We start from the raw sequence: 18,482 nt of genomic DNA on the forward strand, positions 1-18,482 counted from the left end.
GCCCACCCCGCTTCCGGTATCTCGGAGACCGGCTGAGGAGGAGACGGCTTTCACGGCGGGCGCCCATGGCCGTCAGCGCTAGGCCCGCCGACGTCCCGGGACGACGTGCGGCGTGCGAGCCGGTGATGGTGATATATCTCCGAGAGGGAGCTGCACGGCATGGGGAGCGCCATGGGCGGATCAGCCGTTATTGGTGCTGCCTGGTCTGGTTATCAAGGGACCGTTGGGACTTCCGCGATTTATTTCCTAAGTGGGCTGAGGCCGGTGACGGTGGCTGCACCTTATTGTTGACGAGCGTTGCACCCCGCTGGGCGGCATGTGGTCGGAGGACGCGACCAACAGGCCCGTGAAGGCTGTCTGCCAAACTTGCAGTGAACGTTCCACCCGTCTTTTTATTGCGTTGTCAACCCGTCGAGTCAAGTCAACATATACGGAAACACATAAAAAGAGAAGATGCTCGTACATAGACATGCTATGGACCTGGAAAGTGGAACAGTTTGATGGTGGTTAATGATAGCACACGCGCGCAGCGCACGTCCAGCCCAGACGTGATCCTAGCCGGTGCCTATTCGGAAGGTGGCCTTGGGATTCACGTAACAGGGTCCGAATCCTGATTCTGACGTACATACAACACCATGGCCGTCATCCCTCACCCGAACACGAACCTGACCACGTTCGAGATGATGGCGATCGTCGGATTTAGAACTGAACTGAATGAAACGCACGCCGCGGGCGCCTTCACGGTACTGACTCATCGATAAAATGCCGTTCTTTTCCTCACGTACTCGAGGTGTGAAAATTCACGGCAAGATCTTTGTTTCTGTCGTGGGGTGTCCTCGACCAAGGCAACGAGGCTGGGGCAGAACAATACATGCTGTCGGCTGACACTGTAGAGTTGTGACGAACCATATGATCCGAGAGTGTGTATTCCTCCCCTCATACTCGCCTCGTACATCTAGCCCTCGATGCTTTAGCCCTGGTGGGTTTTCTCTCGCCCCCTTTTGGACCCTGCTCTTAGATCCGAGCCCCCTTTCTCCCAAGAAAGCATGGTTCGAACCCAACTCAAGCCATCGCCAACTCACTCGCAAAGTACAAGAGTAAAGTGCGGGGCCGTGGTGTTACAGGTCTCGTCCACCTGGGCGTCCTTCTCCAGACCAGTCTGCGTATAAATCTCGGGGCACTTGGACTCGGAGTCCTCAAGGTTGATATGCCCAGACTTGAGAAGCCTCCTTCCGGAGAGGTTGGCCAAGCCATAGTAGAGCGGCCTCTCCACGGGCTTCGTGTACGTGGGATGGGACTCCTCCAGGGGCATGACGTTGAAGTAGACACCCGCCCGAAACGGCTTCAGCGTACTGTTGGACCGAGGGTCGTCGTCTTCCTTGAGATGAGACTCCGAGTTGCCTAGCATCTCAAGCTCGACTAAGTCGCGGTCCTTCTCCCCAAGCTCAAAGTTCCACGTCTTTGACTCCGTCTTGCCGACCGATCATTTTTGCGAAACGTTGCTGAGAAGCCACGAGCTGATGGAGAAGTCGCATCGGTTCTCGACGGTGAGCTTGAGTGGCATAGGGGGAGCAGAGCCCGAAACAACATGAGCTGCGGCAGCCATAAAGGCGACAATGGTCTTGATGGCGTGCATGGTGGATGTCGTTTGTAACGTCCAAGATGGGGCAAAAGCTGTGGCTGGAGTCCTTGGTCGAGTGTATTGTCAGTCGAGAGTTGGGTCTCTGTGATGTCTCTCCTTGCAATGTTGCGGGAGGATGACATTGAGGGAGCGCCATGCTTTTGCATTTTAACTCCTCCTTCCTCAATCTACGGTGTAACCTTGCTATAACAGTCTCCCCGGCTCAGCTTGGTACAACACGAATGAACCACGAAGAACGGTTTTGGCGTGGGTACGCATGGAGAAGAAAAGGCTTTGGTCCTCGTATCATCCACTTGGCGTTAATGTGCTGTCCCTTTCGTCAGCGCGTGTGTACATATACTCGGCTGGGCGCCGAACTCGTGACCACTTACCCACATTACATATAATATATGGCCATTTACACATGGGCAGTGAACCTTCGGCCCTCTCTTTGCTCCCAGGAACTTTGTACGCCATACGGCTTTACTAAGCCATTGCCAAGGCACATATTCATGCATAACTCCAGCAGACCGTCGCGCCGAACGCGCACCAGCTCCACACGTCCGCTTTCACTTTCATGTTCAATGTTTTCAAGGCAAGGGTGCCCCTGCTTTTGCATCTTGAACTCTCATCGTCCGTGTGATCTGCTCGAGTATTCGCGAAGTGACGTTTCGTCTCGTCTCGGTCAAGGATGTTTTGCCAGATCGATGATTGAACTTGCCGACGACCGTTGAAATGTTGTGCTTACAAGTACTGGAGTGAGTGCTACAGCACCTCGTCTTGTTTGACCTGGATGCCGCTTTAATGGTTATTCATTTTGGAGACCAGGCATGGATGATTGTCGCCCCGTCATTCTCCACAGTCAATTGCGAGCTGAGCAATGTCCGACTTCAGTGTCCCTCAGCTCTTGAGCAAGTATGGCAGCTTATGGAAGGTGTCACGTCCACTGAAATGGCTTTAGATATTGCCCAACAAGATGGAGGGGTGGGCATCGCCGTGATTGTCTGCCTCAAACGGCGCAGCTACAACCGACGACCAAACATTGAGGCGTTGGTGCTCTGTCAACCTGAGGATGCCACGACTGCCCCCGCCATGTAACCCGTAAATAGTCTCACATCTCTTCGGTACTACCTGGGCACTCGCGGGGCGGCATTGCCGGAGGGAGTCACTCTGCGGCTGGTGCTACACGAGGACTCCTGCTATTTGCCGTCAAGCAATATCACCACGGCCCACACACGCCGGGGATACTCCATGTCGCTGCCACAACAATTACCTATCTAGACTTTCTTATTTCTTGTCTCCCCCCTCATATCATTGACAGTCTGAAGACAGTCAAACCACTTACGCGTGTACTACAAGCCCGCGACCTGAGCGCAAACAACTCCCTGCGCAACGGATTGCGATACCTATGATCTATCTATGAGTCCTCCTAGATCTCCATGTCATCTTAGATTCCAACGCATTGATCAAGTCCCGCGTCTAAGCAGGCATATGCAGTACCAGCCCCCCTCTCATCTTTCATCTTTCATTATGTTTCGAACCCGGGATCTGGACCAGACAACAATGCCCGCTGCGCATGCCCCTCCCCCCCAAACAATCGCACCCAGGCAACCCATCTACGCGTAATCGAGGCCCCTCACCGCATCCCAAATCATCGTTCCGCACGCCACACATGCGCTGCTCGTCTCAGGTATCCTGCAATATCCGCGTCCACACAAAGTCGTGGCTTGCATGCGCGCATCGGCACGTCGCCGCTCGCCCGCCCCCCCTTTTCTCCAGTCCCAAGGCGCGCCACATTCACGGTATCAACACGCAAAAACGCGCATAGGAGGCCGCTGGACCGATTCTAGTTCAGGTATACGGAGTGTCGTTCGATGCGTACTAGCTCTATTTTCCCTCTCATGCAGACGCAGAAGCCAGAAGAAAACTAACAACAACAATCCATTTCTGTCTAGACCGACAAAGGAGAAGAAAAGCCAAAAACCACAACCACAACCACAACCACTATCCACTGCATCTCCATCCGCCGTATACGCCTCCGTCTCCGCCATGTATTACAACCCGTTGCCCCGCCCAACCATCCCCATCCCCATCCCCATCCCCAGGCCCCCTTTCTGGCCCCCCCTCTCCTCTGTCCGTCTCTCGTCGTCATAGAACTGTCTCCCCCGTTTTCTCCACGATGTCCCCGCACCCATCCAAACGTTCAGTAACCGCAGCAGTAGTAGTAGCAGCAAGCAGAGGCAGCACCCCCTCTCTCCGACCAGCAACACAACCCCCCCTCCCGTTTCGTCAACAGCACAACAACCGTCCAGCCACCCCTTTTTTTGTCAAATCGTAACAACGCCCGTCTGCACAGGATCAAGCCCGAGTCGACGGTCCCGCGCAGAAAACTCCAATGGCGCCCCCATGAACAAAAGAAAACCCCCAAAAGAGAGCAACACAGGGGCTGCGACTGCACTCCGTCTTGCTGCTGCTGCTGCTGCTGCTGCTGCTGCTGCTGCTGCTGCTGCTGCTGCGTCTGTTGATGTCTCACCCGCTTAGAGCAGGAAGTAAGCCGCGGCAGCAGCAAAGACCAGGCCAAGACCCGAGGCGACGACGGCGTGTCCGCTGTTGACGGGGACGTGGGTGGGCTGGCCAGGGTGGCCAGAGTGGCCGGGCTTCCCCGTGTTGTGGGGAGGAGGCGGGTGAGGCTTGTGAGGCATCGTCGAGTTGTGCCCGTGCTTGGGGGGCGGGTGCGGGTGGCCGGGCTTGCTCGTGGTGCAAGGGCCCGTGGGCTTGGGCGTCTTGGACTGGTGAGGGCAGTCGGGGTGGTGAGGGCACTTGGTGTGGTGGTGGCAGTCGGGGTTGTGCGGCCCGCAGCTGGTGACGGTGTGCGTGTGCGTCACCTTGGTCTTGCTGGTCGGCTTGGGCGGGCAGGGCGGCTTGGGCGTGTGCGTCGGGCACGCGCAGCAGCCGGGCTCCTTGCAGCCGCACTTGTTGCAGCCGCCGTTGACGTTGGTGTTGCCGTTCTGCAGCTGGTGGTGGCCGGCCTGGAGCTCAGGGACCACGACCGGCTCCTCCTCGCGGTTCTCCTCCTCCAGCGTCTCCTCGAGCAAAATCTCCTTGGTCTCCTCATCACCGGCGCGGCCAAACTCGAGCGCCTCGGTACGGGCAAGGGCGTCCATGAGCTCGTCCTTGGGCGCCTGCTGGGCGGCGACCGCCGCGGCGGCGCCAGCGAGGGCGAGCACAGCAACAGACTTGGCGTGCATCTTGCAAGTTGTCAAAGACAAAGAGGGTTGAAGAGTTGAGGAGCGAGTGTGGTAAAGACGGTATAGATCGTTGTGTAAGCGAGTGTCTGACTCCTGGTGAGTAAAGGGAGTGAGTTGCGAAGACAAGAGACTGCCAAGACAGCCTCGCTTTATAGACAGAGGCGTCCATCCTCAGGAGGGCTGGTGATTGAGCTGTGGACTTGACTCGGCAACTCTGTCCCTCGCGCTTCACACGCGGACCCAGTTGGTTCAGGACAAACTCTCTTTCATCACCCCTCTCGCTGCACATCGTCTATGCTACCGGAGTCGTCGAGATCCCACCAGCGACTCCGCGATTTCCCTCTCCCGGTTTCGAAAAGGCAAGCCACCTCAACACTGTTGGGCGGGTCAAGAGGTAATGGCCGTCACCACCGCAACGTATCGTCGCTAGGAGGCTGGTGATCCCATCGTTTTTCGGCCCCAGCTTGCCCGTGTGGCTTGCAGCGGGGAGAGGGGGCGGCTTGGCCGTCGGCGCGTCAACGCATGCACAAGAAAAAGTATATTAGACGCCGGTCCTCGGGACGCGTCTGGGACGAACGTGACTTCATCCGCGTCAGCGCGTCTTCATCAATGGCCAGCGAAGAGTCAAGGACGGTAGTCAAAAGGGGAGGACAGTGAACGAAGGGGGTAAAACACACAAACGCTATTGATCTCTGCTCTGCATCCAATTCTGCCCCCGTAGCTACTGAACCACGACAACTTGCGGCGACAGCCTCTGGAGCTATTGTGCCCGATTATGCTCGCTATGGTATGTATCCACCTTGACTTGAGTTCCCCTGGCTCCGCCTCTCGGCCCCGTGCCTCCTCCCGCCATTGAGTTTGTTGCTCCCGTGCCTGCTTTTGTGCGGATTCTGCAAATCACCTCCGCAGGTACGCCTGCTGCAAGCCCCGCCGGGCCACTCACTCCTCGGGGAGGCCAGAGAATAGACCGAATCGCATACGGTGGCTCTGCACGTGGGACTCTGGTTAGCTCGGTCCGCACAATTGCGGCGGTCTCGGACGCCGGAGGCTGGGACTGGACGGGGCAAACGCACAAAAGGCAGCTTAGGGATAATAACACCCAGGACTGCAAGAAAGTTGATGATGAAATAGGCCAGGTCGTAGTGGGTATAATGCGTGCTCAGGAGGAACAGGACAATGGGGACACTTAGAAGAAACTTCTTGGTGGGCGTGTATTGGGCGCCATTGTCAATCTGCTCCCACATGTTTAGGTTGTCGAACGCGCCGCTGTTGAACTCGAAGGGCACACCGCGGACGTAATGGAACATGAGGTACGAGCCGAACATGTATGTCATGTTGGTCAGCGTCCACGAAGTCTCCTGGGACACGCCGGGGATCACATCATAGAAGATCTTGAGGCAAGCTATCAGGACAATGTGGATGGTCCAAGCTCCTACCGTCGCAGCATGTCAGCACGCAGCAACTCTGGGGCGGGCACCGGTCCGACGCCGGGGGAGGGAGAACAAGGAGAGAATTACCTTTTGCGTTGGTCCAGTTGGCGTTGAGATTGGGCAGGGCCGCCTGATCACTGATCTGCTCGAGCGTCTCGGGGGGCTCGTGATACACCTGGAGGATGCTGCTCGATCTCCTCCGGCGGGCACCATTGTCGCGGTCGGCCATGTCGAGGTAGATGCTTCCTCGGCGCGGCGGGCGGGTTCCCGCGTCGTAGGAGACGGTTCGCTGGAGGAGAATTGGGGAAGACAGCTTGGCGGTATTGGCGGGTTCGTCGGGGAAGATGGCGGGTCTGGGGGGAGGAGAGAGGAGAGCGGTGACTGGCTCCCCTAGCTCGTGATGGTCGGGACGGGGGGCGAGGGGAGGCTACCACCGATGTCTGCGAGCAGCTACGCGGAGGCGGCTTTGGTGGATAGCACGGACGACGGGCAGCGAAGCTCGCGTGGACGGCAGGCGGTGATGCAGGCTCTGTGTCTGCCTCGCGTCGAACCCCGGCACGCCAGAATCAAGAGAGAATCGCCGTCAAGGTCGAGGGATCGGACGGATGGGGGGACGGGAAGACGCGGGGTGGCGGGATGTCTGAAGTCGGGCGGCGACGCACGGAGAACAGCGTTACGAATACAAAGTTGGCGCGGGTCAGGCGACGACCACGACGACGGGCGACGACGACGGCAAAACGGTGATGAACGAGGGGCACAGCGCCTGGAGTGAACGGCGGCTGGAGATGCGGACGGGTAGGAAACGAGACGACAGATGGAGAAGGCTGAAGGAGCAGTCGGGCCCACGCACTCGTGTCGGTAGTCGTGGGCGGTTTCCGGAGGCGGCAGCGGTGGTGGTTGAGGTACGCGGGTGGTGGTGGTGGTGGTGGTGATGATGATGGCGGAGGATGGGACGGTGGAAAGCACGGAGGGACGTCGGGGACAGTGGAGGCTGCTGGCAAATGGGGGCGCTGCAGGCCCGCCGCTGTGGAAGTGGAGCGTTGAGGTTCCACCCCCCGTTCCTCGCCGCCTCACCATGGATGATGGATGCATGGGATGGAAGTTGGACCTGAAGCCCGGGCGTGTGGCAGGTGGGCAGGGGGGCCCGAGTCGACCTCAGCACCACCGGCGTCAGTGACAGGCCAGGCTCCGGGCAGGCGATCGAAATGGCCGCGCACCTAAGAGACGAGCAATCAATCCACTGCAAGACCGCTGCGAGGACATTGCTCAGGCACCCTGGGTAGGTAGCCTGTTGCCCGGACTCAAGGCAGTCGTCCGTCCCGTCCCCTTCGGGCAGGTTACGTGTCCACTGTCCGCTTGCTGGGAAGGGGCCAAGCAACCTAAGCAGAGCACCCAGCAGCTGGGCCCAGCGCGACCAAGGGGACCCCCCGGGGACGCGCAATGGAAGGCAGCCGACGGGGCGGGCGCTCGCTGCTGCTCAGGTACCTGGGAGCATCGGGGAGGTACCGCCCAAACAGCAGCGCAGCGCAGCACAGCGCGGGCACTCGTCCCGGCGGCACAGGCCGCGCCACGGCAGACGGGCTGATGACCTTCAGGGCTGGCGCCGCCGCCACACTGAGGTGGCCAGCGGGAAGCGCGCACCCCAGCTCGCCAGCTCCCTGCCAGCAGCTCCCGCGACAGTGAGACACGTGTTTCTCGCTGCCGAAGCTTGGCCTTTTCCATTCCCCAGCGTGCGTCGGGGCGTTCTGCAGGGTGCATCGCTGCAGGGCATGTGAGCAGCCGCCCATGCAGCTCATTCGCAGGTGGTTTTGCGCATTGGCAGCACGGCGGCGGCAGCGCAACGCGGGCTCTCGCGCCCGGGCGGATGTACTTGACAACTCGCAGCAGATGGGTGCATCGCCCAAGTACCTATCTACCTTCCCTGTCTTCAATCCCAGCTTCAACCTTCAGGCGTCTACAACGCCTAGGTCCCCTACCCTAGGCATGTGTGTGGCCCCCTCCCAAGTCCTGCACTCTGCCGGACGCAGAGAGCATGATGTTCCAAGACGTAACACAGCTCGCTCGTCCGATCACTGCTGGCGACCGGAGCTGGGAGTGGAGAGTCCACGGGGCGGCCTTGTTGGGGGGACTGCCCTGCGCATAAGGACTCGTCATCTCGGCAAAAAGACATGCGTTTTGGTCGCAGCATCTGGCGATGCAACATTTCTTCGGGCGGCCCCTTGTCTACCCTGCCGATCCGGCCGGCGAGGGCGGAGATGCAAATCTCCCGGCGGTTCCCCCTCGACGGCGCGAACGCATTTACAAAATTTTATATATAGAAACCCGAAATCCACGGGGGCCGGCGGGCATCGCGGGAGCGCTCGTACACAGCCTTGCGCGATCTCGTTTTGGTGCAACAGGGAAAGGTTCGAGACTCCAGACAGACTTCAGACCCTGCGCTGCGAGCCGCTGCGCCGTCCAAATTACAGTGGAGCCAGCAGCCAACCCGCCGGCTCGGCGCTGGTCCGCATTCCCGGCGGGACCAGGGGACCGCGCCAGCGGGACAGGTTCCCGGTTAACCCCCGGCAGACTGGACGGTCCGCCAGCTGGTGCCGGATGTGCTGGCTGTGCTTGAGGAACAGGCGGCTGGTCAGGGCGGACCGCCCATTGGCGATGACGCCGTGTGATTGGCTCCTGGAATTTTTTGATCCAAGAGCCTCGCTGCGACACATCTTCGTGATCCACGGATGCGAGTTGATTCTCATCGGTCTCAACTACGAATAAGCTGCGCAAGACTGCCCGGAAAGCTTGCAACAAGCGCTTTGCTTCCATTGAAGGGAAAAAGTCCTCTTGAGTGAGTCGAAAGGACCACCGCCAGCTCTCATCCGCCACTTGCGCGCACCGACGTGCCCAATCTGCCCAAGCCGAGACGCGCCTGTACACCTTTGCTCTCACACCTTCACCTTATCTCAACACTTTCTCGGAGCTTAATGGCCTATTTACTGCACGCGCGGCAACAAGTTTTCAGAAAAGCCACTACGAGTCCGCCCGCGATTCACCGGTGAAAGCCCGCCCGCTCAGTGTGGTGGCGGCACAGTTCAAGATGGCCTCACACGATGAGGTACCGGGCGATGTCATCCTCATCGACTCGAGCGAAGAGGAAGACTTCGTCAAGGGCCGGAAGCGAGCGCGCGCAAGTGCTCACCAGAGCCCTGCTCGGAGCGAGTCATCGTCGTTGAGCAGTGCGCCTTCGTCCAAGAGGTTGCGCCTGAGCAGTCCCGTGCGCGGCGACAGCTCAGGGTCCGAGGAGGGAGAGATTGGTGAATCTCACAGCGCGCAGAGGAGGAGTCCTGGCGAAGTCTCAGAGACGTCGCGGCTACAAGCTGGAGGTCAGCAGCTGCAGGCGCCTGTGGTGCCCCAGGCAGCGCCAGCTGGAGCATTCACTGCGAGCGCAACTGCCCGCCAGCCGGGAGGCCCAGAGACCGCGGGCTCTGTTCAGGCCCAAGCCGCACCTGCACAAAACGCAGACGCTGCTCAGTCGGCCGTGCCAGACGACGTCTCCGAGGCAACATCAGACCTCCCCTCCGGCGTCTTCATGCCCGACGACGCGCACTACTGGATCCTCGATTCTCGCTCCTTCAAACTCCCCGCCTTGCCCAAGACGCGCGCCGGCTCGTGGCCCTCCCGCCTCAAAGACTGGGCACACGTCTTCGTCGAGCACAACATCGATCAGGCCGACTCGCTCACGTCGCAGCTCATCGTCGCCGCGTACGCATACTACCTGGACAATCACAGCGGCCTCAAGTTGGCCAAGCGGAAGGCGGCGAAACAGGCAGCCAAGCAGGCAGAGGAGTCGGGCGCCCTCGCAAAGCAGCTGGAGATGACGCGAACCACCGCGAAAGCCAAACGTCGGAGACTCGCCGCCTCGAAAGCCCCCGCCGAGGCGTCTTTTCCCCAGCACTCGACGCCGTCAGCTGGGAGCAACGCAGAGGCACAGCCGCCTCAGCAGTCGCAACAGGCCAACGGCGATGTCACAAAGCCGGCTGCGGCATCTTTGCCCGTGGCTCCTGTGCTCACGAGCGCGGAGGAGCTCGCACTGCAGCGCAGGTACTTTCCTTCTGCCGACGACCCGAGCAACGTGTGCTTGACCTGTGCCTGCGAGGGCCACACGTCAGCCAACTGCCCCAACACGCACTGCAAGTTTTGCCTGGACACGGGTCACTGGGATGGTGCGTGTCCCACAAGGGAACGCTGTGGAAAGTGTCGCCAGCTTGGCCACCGGGGGGACAACTGCACCGCCAAGGTCAAGGTCACCGAGGACGACGGTCTCGTGTGTGCGTACTGCTCTGCGACCGACCACCTCGAGAATCACTGCCTGACCTTGTGGCGGACGTTCCGGGGAGGCCCCGAGGTCACCAAGAAGGTTGCCAGTGTCCCCGTCTCCTGTGCTATTTGCGGTGGAAAGGAGCACTATCTTTCCGATTGCTCTTCGCGTCAATACCCGGCGAACCCTTCTTACTCGCTGGCGACGCGCGAAAAGTATACGGACCGAGAGAGCAACACCCTTTCCATTGAGGACGCCGCTGCGGCAGACAGGCGCGCAAATGGAACGGCCACGCAAGGCCCAGACCTCAGGATCCGCGGACACAGCGGCCGGAGCACAATTATTCACTACGCAGAGAGCGACGACAGTGATACAGAGTTTCTTGGTAATAGGTTGGTCAAGAAGCCCACCGGAGTCGGCCAGATGCGCATGTCGAGCAACATCAGGATGCCCGGCGGCGGCGCGAATGGCGGCTCTAACGGCGGAAACAGAAACCAACGGGGCCAACCTGGACCCCCAGGAGCACCTTCTGGTCCGCAATCCTCCAACTCGCAGTCCCGGCAGCCAGGCTCATCGCTGCCCCCCAGGCCGCCCGCGCCAAGCAGAGGCGGCGCGCCGGCTCGTGGCGGTTCGTCACGCGGGGGCTACCACAACATGCCCCCTCCGCCAGGTCTGTCCGGATCGCGGTCACAGGGTGAGAACCGTGGCGGCCGCGGAGGGCGAGGCGGACGCGCTGGTGGTGGCGGTGGCAAAGGCCGTGGAAGGGGACGGGGTCGCGCCAAGTGATGAGCGCGTCGAGGTACGCTTCGGAGCGACTTGCATGCGATGGGCGTGGACTGGGCGATGATGGTCCCAGGTGCATCGAATCATGGTGGCATACCAGGAGCATTTGTGATACCCTTGTATTTGAATGGTAGAGCAGCAAAGGCAATAGCTACGGAGGGCGCCGTTGGGTGGTACCTTGCGATTTCTCATCTTGACTTGTGGAGTGACAAACAGCGAAGGCGGCATGAGTTTGCCGATACTCAAGACTCCGTAGCGTACAGGCACATTATGAACGCGATGCTCCGAAAGGAGGGTTTTCAAGGCGCGCCAGGGGTTTCGATCGCTTGGCTCGCGAAGACTCGACGCGAACGGGCCTGCGACACATGGAGAAGTGTCGTTATCCAGCCAAATCCCAGTGAAAACGGGGTGGACTTGGCCGATGGAAATGCATGTTTCGATGTGGGAAACGCGTCTGGCGCGTGATAGGCTGGCGTTGGAGTTGGGGGGGTTTTTTGCCAAACAGGGGTGTTGAGGACTCGGGAAGAAGCGTAACTCGCAACAGGACATGGGGCGTTTGCGGGAAACGGGATGGGCCATGTGCGCAGTGCTAGTGGCAACATGAAGACACACATACATGCTTGTCTGCGGGCTGCTGCCGGGAAGGAAGCCGGCGAGGCGGACTTGAGGCTTTTTCCTCCATTCCTTCTTTAGCGTCGGGACGGGAGGATGAGTGGCTGGCGATGGCCCGTTTCTTGGGCCTACGGGAGGGATACGGCGTAGACGCGACGAGATGGTTGGTGAGATGTTGTGGATGATGGGAATCTACACGGGCCTGTGGTGTTTGTGAGCACATGGCGAGTGCATATTGCGCATGCTTTAAGATTCTGCAGGGTCTGGCGGCGGTGCGGTTGTGAGGTTTGGACAAATCGTGAAAATGTGGTGAGGACCCTGAGGCGAGAGGCGCGATGAGGTCAGTGAGAGGGCATCGCGTGTGGGGAGCCGTAGCGTGCGTATGGTGTTGGTTGCGCATCGGCGGGCAACAATCCAGTGAAGCGACACGACGTGAGTCTACGGCGCCACGCGTGGCTGCTCCGCGTGGCCTCAGTGGCGCCCGGCGCGCGTGTTTCACGGCCCCGCGTCGGGACGACCCCCGCTGATTGGGCGCATGTTTTCCCATTGGACCCGGCACGCGGCACTCGCTATCGATAGCGCGCCGTCGCTGCTGGCATCTTCCATCCAGTCTTCTCCCGTACCCATGTCGCCCTGTCCGCCGCGAGCAGCCCATCCCAGCCCCAGCCTCTCGTCCCGCAGCTGCACCTCCCACTGGCCGGCCCATCTGCGACTCTGCACCGCGGTGGAGCGCGACACCTGGACGCAGCGACATCCGGCCAACGAGATGGCCTGGCGCGGTGCCTGACGCGCTTGTCGCGAGACGTGCGTCCTGTCCGCCCACGCGGGAGGGCTTTGTCCGTGAGTCACCGCCAGCCAGTCGATTTCGCGATGGAGGCGGGCGCTGAGGGAGTGGACGGACGGACCCTTTCTGTCCCCCCTCTGTCTCCCTCCTTTCCCGTTGAGGGGATGGAGAAAGAGGGTGGGGGCAGGAGGAGGGAAGGTGAGCGATGGACTCGACGAGCCGGGGTCCAGGGGCAACCAGGCCAGGGGAGGGAGGGGGGCGGTTGATCAGCGAGAGGGGACTGATGGGTGAGAGAGGAGTGTGCGAGAGAGGGAGAGAGGTGGAAGAGGGCGCGACGCGCGAGTGGGCGGGATATATTCGAATGCCGGCCGCTCGTGTTGCGGCCTGGGGCCCCGACCTTAATTCAACTCTATTCTCATCAGGCGTCAAGGTTGGCGGTTAAGTCTAAGTGAGTTGGCTTAACTTGCAGACGACTGCAGACGACAACGACAACGACTACGACAACCTCAAGGACTGGACTCTACGAGTTGCGCCTCACCGGCACCTGCTCTCAGCCACAACCTCACAGTCAAAGGCTCTCTTCTACAACTGCAACAGATTACATTCTTGTCTACGGGGTACAAGCACCGTCAGTATTGCTTATCTCTAGAAAGTCAGCAAGGCCACAGCTACAACACCAACCACCGCATCATCATCACTATCACAAATTCAACTCGCCTTGCCCAAACCCAGCATGAGACCGCCATGGCCTCGACAGAGCAGCTCTTCCTCGCCCTCCTGAGGAGCGACACCATCCAGTCCTCTCTCGCCAACCACCTCTCCACCACGGACCTCTGCGCCCTGCGCGTCTCCTCCTCCGCCTGCTGCAACCTCCTCACCAAGCGGCTCTTCACCCGCCTCCACCTCACCTTCACCTCCTCGTCCTTCACCCGCCCCTGTCGCCTCGACGCCCTCTCCCGCGTCGGCCACCACGTCGAGCACCTCACCTTCTACATGCCGCACTCGGACGCCACCTTCCTGCCGCCGCTCGTGCACCCGGCCACGGGCCAGGAGATATGCTTCCTCTACTCGCCGCACACGAGCATGGGCTCCGCCCTCGCCCGCCCCAAGTACGCCAACACGGAGCTGGCCGAGATCCTCACCCAGCAGTACCCGCCGCTGTTCCACGCCGCCACCAACGTCCCCAGCTTCATCAACGCCGTGGGCATGGTGCCCAACCTGCGGCACCTGACGATCCGCTGCCCCGGCCAGGACCCCGCGGAGCGCTACCGCCGCGACGTCGTCGACTACGCCCTCATCAGCCTGCGCATCGCCGTCGAGCGCTCCCCGCTGGCCAAGCTCGCCAAGCTGTCCCTCTCGTCGGTCCACCCCGCGGCCTTCAACTACCTGCGCCACGTCTCGGGCGTCGGCTGCGTGCCCTCGGCCGCCCGCCGCTGGCGGCAGATCAAGAAGCTGCACGTCTCGGTCGAGGCGTGGGACTTTTACGCCCCCTCCTCCCCGGGGCTGGACCACCTCAAGATCATCGACGACTACGTGCGCTTCTTCGCGCCCCGGCTGGAAAAGTTCGCCTTCTCCTGGGTCGGCGCCGTGCCTGGGCCCTGCCCCGTCGCCCTGTCTGGCGATCCCCTATTTGCGCCGCCGCGCGCCTCCAAGAAACTCTTCCACGAGGTCACGTCGCCCATGTCGCCGTTGCCCACGCGGCCCCCGCGCGCGCCCATCCACTTCCCCGTCCTGCGGTATCTGCAGGTCCGCAACGCGCGCGTCAACGCCCCGCAGCTGAGCGCCCTCATCAACGCGCACACGGCCACCGTCCGCGAGTTTGACTTTGAGAACGTGGTGCTCGCGCGCAAGGACAGCTGGGACGAGGCCCTCGCGCCCGTCATGGGCGACGACTCGTGGGCTAGGAGCAGCACCGCCAGACCGCCGCCATATGGTGGCCTCTCTGCTGAGACCAGCGTCGTCTCGGATGACGGCGACGAGGAGCTCCCGAGCCCGAGCGCGGCGGTGGCGGCCGCGAGCAGGGAGCTCTTGGACGTGGAGCTCGGCGGCTTTGGTCTTCCTGAAGAAGAGGAAGAGCAGGAGGCGGCAGAGGAAGAGCACCGTTCTGAGCAGCTGTCCGTGGCGCAAGACGACACAATGAGCTTCACTACCAAGCTCAAGAAGAAGCGCTCCCGCCGGCGCCGCAGAAAGCCTCACCACTCACACAAGGAGAGCGAGGAACCAACTCCCGAGCGGCGCCCTTCCACATCTTCATCATCCTCATCCTCCCCTTCATCAACACCGTCCCGCCGCCGCCGGCCCTCACTCCCCAAGCTCAAGTCCTCACTGGAGTCGATCCAACAAAGCATCCGCCGCTGCTCCACCCCACTCCCTCCGCCCTCTCCCCGAGAGTCAACTATATCAGCGCCCATCCTCGCCGCCGACCCCCGGCCCGTGCTCCTTCAACCGCGGGTCTACGACCCCAGCTCGCCCGCCGCCGCCTCCGCACCCGACGACGGCATCACGAGCGTCCAGCGCGACATCGAAAAGGAGGAGGCCCACCGGCTTCTCGCCGAGGATCCCTCCGCGCGGGCCAGCGCGCTCCAGCGCGCCAAGGAGGCTGTCCTGGCCAAGCTCAGCCGCGAGTTCTGCGCCTCAGCTACCGCCTCTCACAAACAGAAAGGCAGCCGGCCCGGCGGTGCAGGGGATGCGGTCGCGGCGTGTCGACTCCTAGCGGGCAGGGAGCTCGGCTGGTGCGGTAGCGAGGTGCTTGAGGATAGGAGAGCGTGCGAGAGTCGGAGCGCGCTGGTGCCGCTCATGTTTAGCAGGTCCTGACCGTGAGGCGGCGCACCGCCTACCATACATGGGTGTATGGACGAGCAACGAAATCTATGGACGATGCGACGATGGTTTTTAACCGCTTGTAATGATTTCACGATGACGACGACGATGCACATCACGTCCATTCTTTCACTGTCTTCTTCCCTTCATGTATCTCATTCACTGTACCTCTCGTCAGAATATTCCATAGCCAGCGCAGCAGTTTCCGCCTCCCGTCGCCACTAAAACTCGTAGTCTGCCCCTGTGCCCATGCCGATGCTCAGTGTCCTCCCTCACGCTCACTCGCTCACTTGCTCTCCTTGATAATTGTCTGCAGCGCCTTGACGTAGTCAGCCACCTCCTTGGCCCCCGTGAGGGTCAAGTCCCTGCGCCGCCCCTCAATCACCACCGTCGGCACCGCGTCCACATCGCGCGCCACCTCCCTCGCCCGCATCTTCACCTCCGCGAGGCCATCCTCCCGCTGCTCCCCCGTCACCAGCCGCCGCGCCAGCTCCTCCGGCAGACCCACGTCCTTCACCAGCACAGCCAGAAGCGTCTCCTCGCTCGCGGGGTGCGCGCCCTCGGCAAAGTACCGCCTGTACAGCCCGTCGACGAGCCTCGCCGCGGCGTCCGGCCCGCCGTACTCGGCCACCGCTCCCGCCGCATCGGCGTCGTCGTCGTCAGAGTCGTCGGAGCCGCCCTGCACGAGCTGAATCAGGCGGTGCGCCTGCAGCGTGTTGCCCGTGGGGCCGTCGAAGCGCAGCGGCGGCAGGCCGAGCGGCTCGGCGAGCGCGCGCATGTGCGCCTGGTACGCGCGCTGAGCGTCCTCGTTGCCCATGTGCTTCTCGCGCAGCGACCATGCGGCCCGGTCCGGCACCGTGTCCGGGAACGACGGGTCCAGCTGGAAGGGCCGGAAGCGGAGCGAAAAGGTCACCGCCGCGGCCGAGGCCGGGTCTGCGCGGACCTGCGCCAGGGCCTGATCGAGTCTGCGGGCGGGGATGGGCATGTTAGCTGGTGCGTTCGTAAAGGTAGCGGAGGGAAGGGGGCAGGTGGGGAGGACGTACTTGGTCTTGGCTATATATGTCCTGCGACCAAGATGTTCTCAGTGAGCGGTCCGCAAATTCGTATGTTGGAGGGAATCTCGGATGCGGGATGAGGAGTCACTTACCATGGACAGATGGTGTCCATGATGAACGAAACCTGCGATTGATACATGGCGCCTGCGGTGAGATCTACGTCCCTCGCGTAAATGCCGAGCGATTTCTCGGGTTGTCGAAGGCGCAGAGGGAGAGCCATGAATGAGGCGGGCGGTGGTGTTGATCAGACGTCACACAGAAACCCGGCCGATGCGGGGCCCCGCGCCGGAGGAGAGGAGAGGGAGGGGCTTTCGGCTCCGCGCGCTTGGGCCGCTGCCACGGTCACACTGTCGAGTCGCCTCACGTACGCATCGCAGAGGTCAAGGAGCGCAGCTACAGTAATATTGTGTGTATATACTTCGGGTATCTCGTACACATACGTCGTCTAGTCAAACGTCATCTTGGTGCCCGTGTGCGGCACCACCTTGCCCATCAACCGCGCCTCCTGCAGCTCCTGCGCCGTCTGCTTCGCCGGCTCGCCCGCATCATCATCCCTGCGGCGACCGTTATGCTGCCTCTCGGACCGCTCCCTGGGTGCTCTTGCACCAGGACCGCCGGCGCCGGCGCCGCCCTTGGTGAACCGCTTCTTGTACCTCGTCTGGTCGTCCTCGGCCAGCTCCAGCTTCAGCTGCCGTCCCAGCATACGGTTGACCCACCACTTGCGCGTCTTGAACTGCTTCTGCTTCTGCTTCTCCCCAGCATCTGCGTCTTCGTCCTCGTCTTCCTCGTCTTTGAAGTCGTCTTCCGTCTCAATCTGCTCCTTGATCTTGACGAAGCCCTTGACCGCCCAGGCCGCCGCCTCGGGCTCCTTGAACTTCACCCAGCCAAAGCCCTTGCACTTGCCCGAGTCCTCAAACGTCGCGAGCTTGACCCACTCAATCTCTCCGCACTTTTCAAAGTTCTTGCGCAGGTCGTCCTCGGTGGTGCCGAAGCTCATGTTTCCGACAAAGACCTTGCGGCTCGCGTTGGCGTCGCTCCGCGACTGTGCGTCTCCACCGGCCTCGGCCCCGTCCGCGGGTTCCTTTTCTTTCGCCGGGCGGCCCTCAAAGGACGTCGCGTCCTTGATGAGCAGCTTGCGCCCGCCCATGTCATTCTCGGAGAGCGCAACGGCGCCGACCTTGGGGCCGAGCTCCGCGAAGTCGACGTAGGCGAAGCCCTTGTTCGCCGGCTTCTGGCTCTTGTCGCGCCCGGGCTCCTTGGTTGTGGGCAGCTTTATCCGCGTGATGGACTCGTCGGTGATGACGCCGCCGGAGTTGTCGACGAGCCACCGGCGGATGAGCTCTGGAGTCGCCGAGAACGGCAGGTTGCCGATCCAGACGGCGTGCTCTGACCGGACTTTCTCCTTCTTCTCCTTCTTGTCCTCGCCATCGCCGTCATTCTCGTCGTCGCTGCTCGGCTTCGCGGGGAGGGCCTTGCCCTTCTTCAGCGCTCGGCGCGCTCGCTTGGACGGCGGCTCCGGGGCCGCCAGGTCGACCTCGATCTCATCGACGGCGGACTTGCGCTTCGTGGAGGTCTTGTCCGGGCTGCCGGCATCGGCCGGCGGGGTGCCTTCTTTGGCAGCCATTGGGACGTAATGGCTTGTGCAATGCAAAGTATGGGTGGGTGATTGACAGAGGCTCACTGCGCGCTCTTAAACGGTGCGAAGCGCAATGAAGGGTCCAACGGCTCCGCCAGATTTTTTTTTCGAGCAGGCGACGGCGATAAGCGATAAGCTGCCGGGCCGGATCGCCATTGCGGGGAGGGATCCGTCACTGCGCGAGCGGCGC

The 18,482-nt window shown here is 61.4% G+C and overlaps 7 protein-coding genes across 7 annotated transcripts; 2 read left to right on the forward strand and 5 right to left on the reverse strand.

Moving 5' to 3' along the window:
* Window positions 1-1,078: 1,078 nt before the first annotated feature.
* PLICBS_004796 (uncharacterized protein) lies at window positions 1,079-1,636 on the reverse strand (the record flags this gene model as incomplete). Its single annotated transcript, XM_065600593.1, has 2 exons — window positions 1,079-1,471; window positions 1,499-1,636. The coding sequence occupies 2 exons, from the start codon at window positions 1,634-1,636 to the stop codon at window positions 1,079-1,081; spliced, it is 531 nt and encodes a 176-aa protein (XP_065456665.1).
* Window positions 1,637-4,158: 2,522 nt separating this feature from the next.
* On the reverse strand, window positions 4,159-4,869 carry PLICBS_004797 (uncharacterized protein; the record flags this gene model as incomplete). The annotated part of the gene is made up of 1 exon (XM_018325827.2): window positions 4,159-4,869. The coding sequence occupies one exon, from the start codon at window positions 4,867-4,869 to the stop codon at window positions 4,159-4,161; it is 711 nt and encodes a 236-aa protein (XP_018175579.2).
* Window positions 4,870-5,808: 939 nt separating this feature from the next.
* PLICBS_004798 (uncharacterized protein) lies at window positions 5,809-6,528 on the reverse strand (the record flags this gene model as incomplete). Its single annotated transcript, XM_065600594.1, has 3 exons — window positions 5,809-5,856; window positions 5,943-6,301; window positions 6,387-6,528. The coding sequence occupies 3 exons, from the start codon at window positions 6,526-6,528 to the stop codon at window positions 5,809-5,811; spliced, it is 549 nt and encodes a 182-aa protein (XP_065456666.1).
* Window positions 6,529-9,381: 2,853 nt separating this feature from the next.
* On the forward strand, window positions 9,382-11,388 carry PLICBS_004799 (uncharacterized protein; the record flags this gene model as incomplete). Its single annotated transcript, XM_018325825.2, has 1 exon — window positions 9,382-11,388. The coding sequence occupies one exon, from the start codon at window positions 9,382-9,384 to the stop codon at window positions 11,386-11,388; it is 2,007 nt and encodes a 668-aa protein (XP_018175577.2).
* A 2,137-nt stretch (window positions 11,389-13,525) lies between these two features.
* PLICBS_004800 (uncharacterized protein) lies at window positions 13,526-15,595 on the forward strand (the record flags this gene model as incomplete). Its single annotated transcript, XM_018325824.2, has 1 exon — window positions 13,526-15,595. The coding sequence occupies one exon, from the start codon at window positions 13,526-13,528 to the stop codon at window positions 15,593-15,595; it is 2,070 nt and encodes a 689-aa protein (XP_018175576.2).
* Window positions 15,596-15,887: 292 nt separating this feature from the next.
* On the reverse strand, window positions 15,888-16,795 carry PLICBS_004801 (uncharacterized protein; the record flags this gene model as incomplete). The annotated part of the gene is made up of 3 exons (XM_065600595.1): window positions 15,888-16,566; window positions 16,645-16,665; window positions 16,749-16,795. 3 exons carry the CDS (start codon window positions 16,793-16,795, stop codon window positions 15,888-15,890), a joined length of 747 nt encoding a protein of 248 aa, XP_065456667.1.
* A 306-nt stretch (window positions 16,796-17,101) lies between these two features.
* On the reverse strand, window positions 17,102-18,280 carry PLICBS_004802 (uncharacterized protein; the record flags this gene model as incomplete). Its single annotated transcript, XM_018325822.2, has 1 exon — window positions 17,102-18,280. One exon carries the CDS (start codon window positions 18,278-18,280, stop codon window positions 17,102-17,104), a length of 1,179 nt encoding a protein of 392 aa, XP_018175574.2.
* Window positions 18,281-18,482: the final 202 nt, after the last annotated feature.

This window comes from Purpureocillium lilacinum (genome assembly GCF_023168085.1).
Source record: "Purpureocillium lilacinum CBS 284.36 DNA, scaffold_3, whole genome shotgun sequence".
Classification (NCBI taxonomy): domain Eukaryota; kingdom Fungi; phylum Ascomycota; class Sordariomycetes; order Hypocreales; family Ophiocordycipitaceae; genus Purpureocillium; species Purpureocillium lilacinum.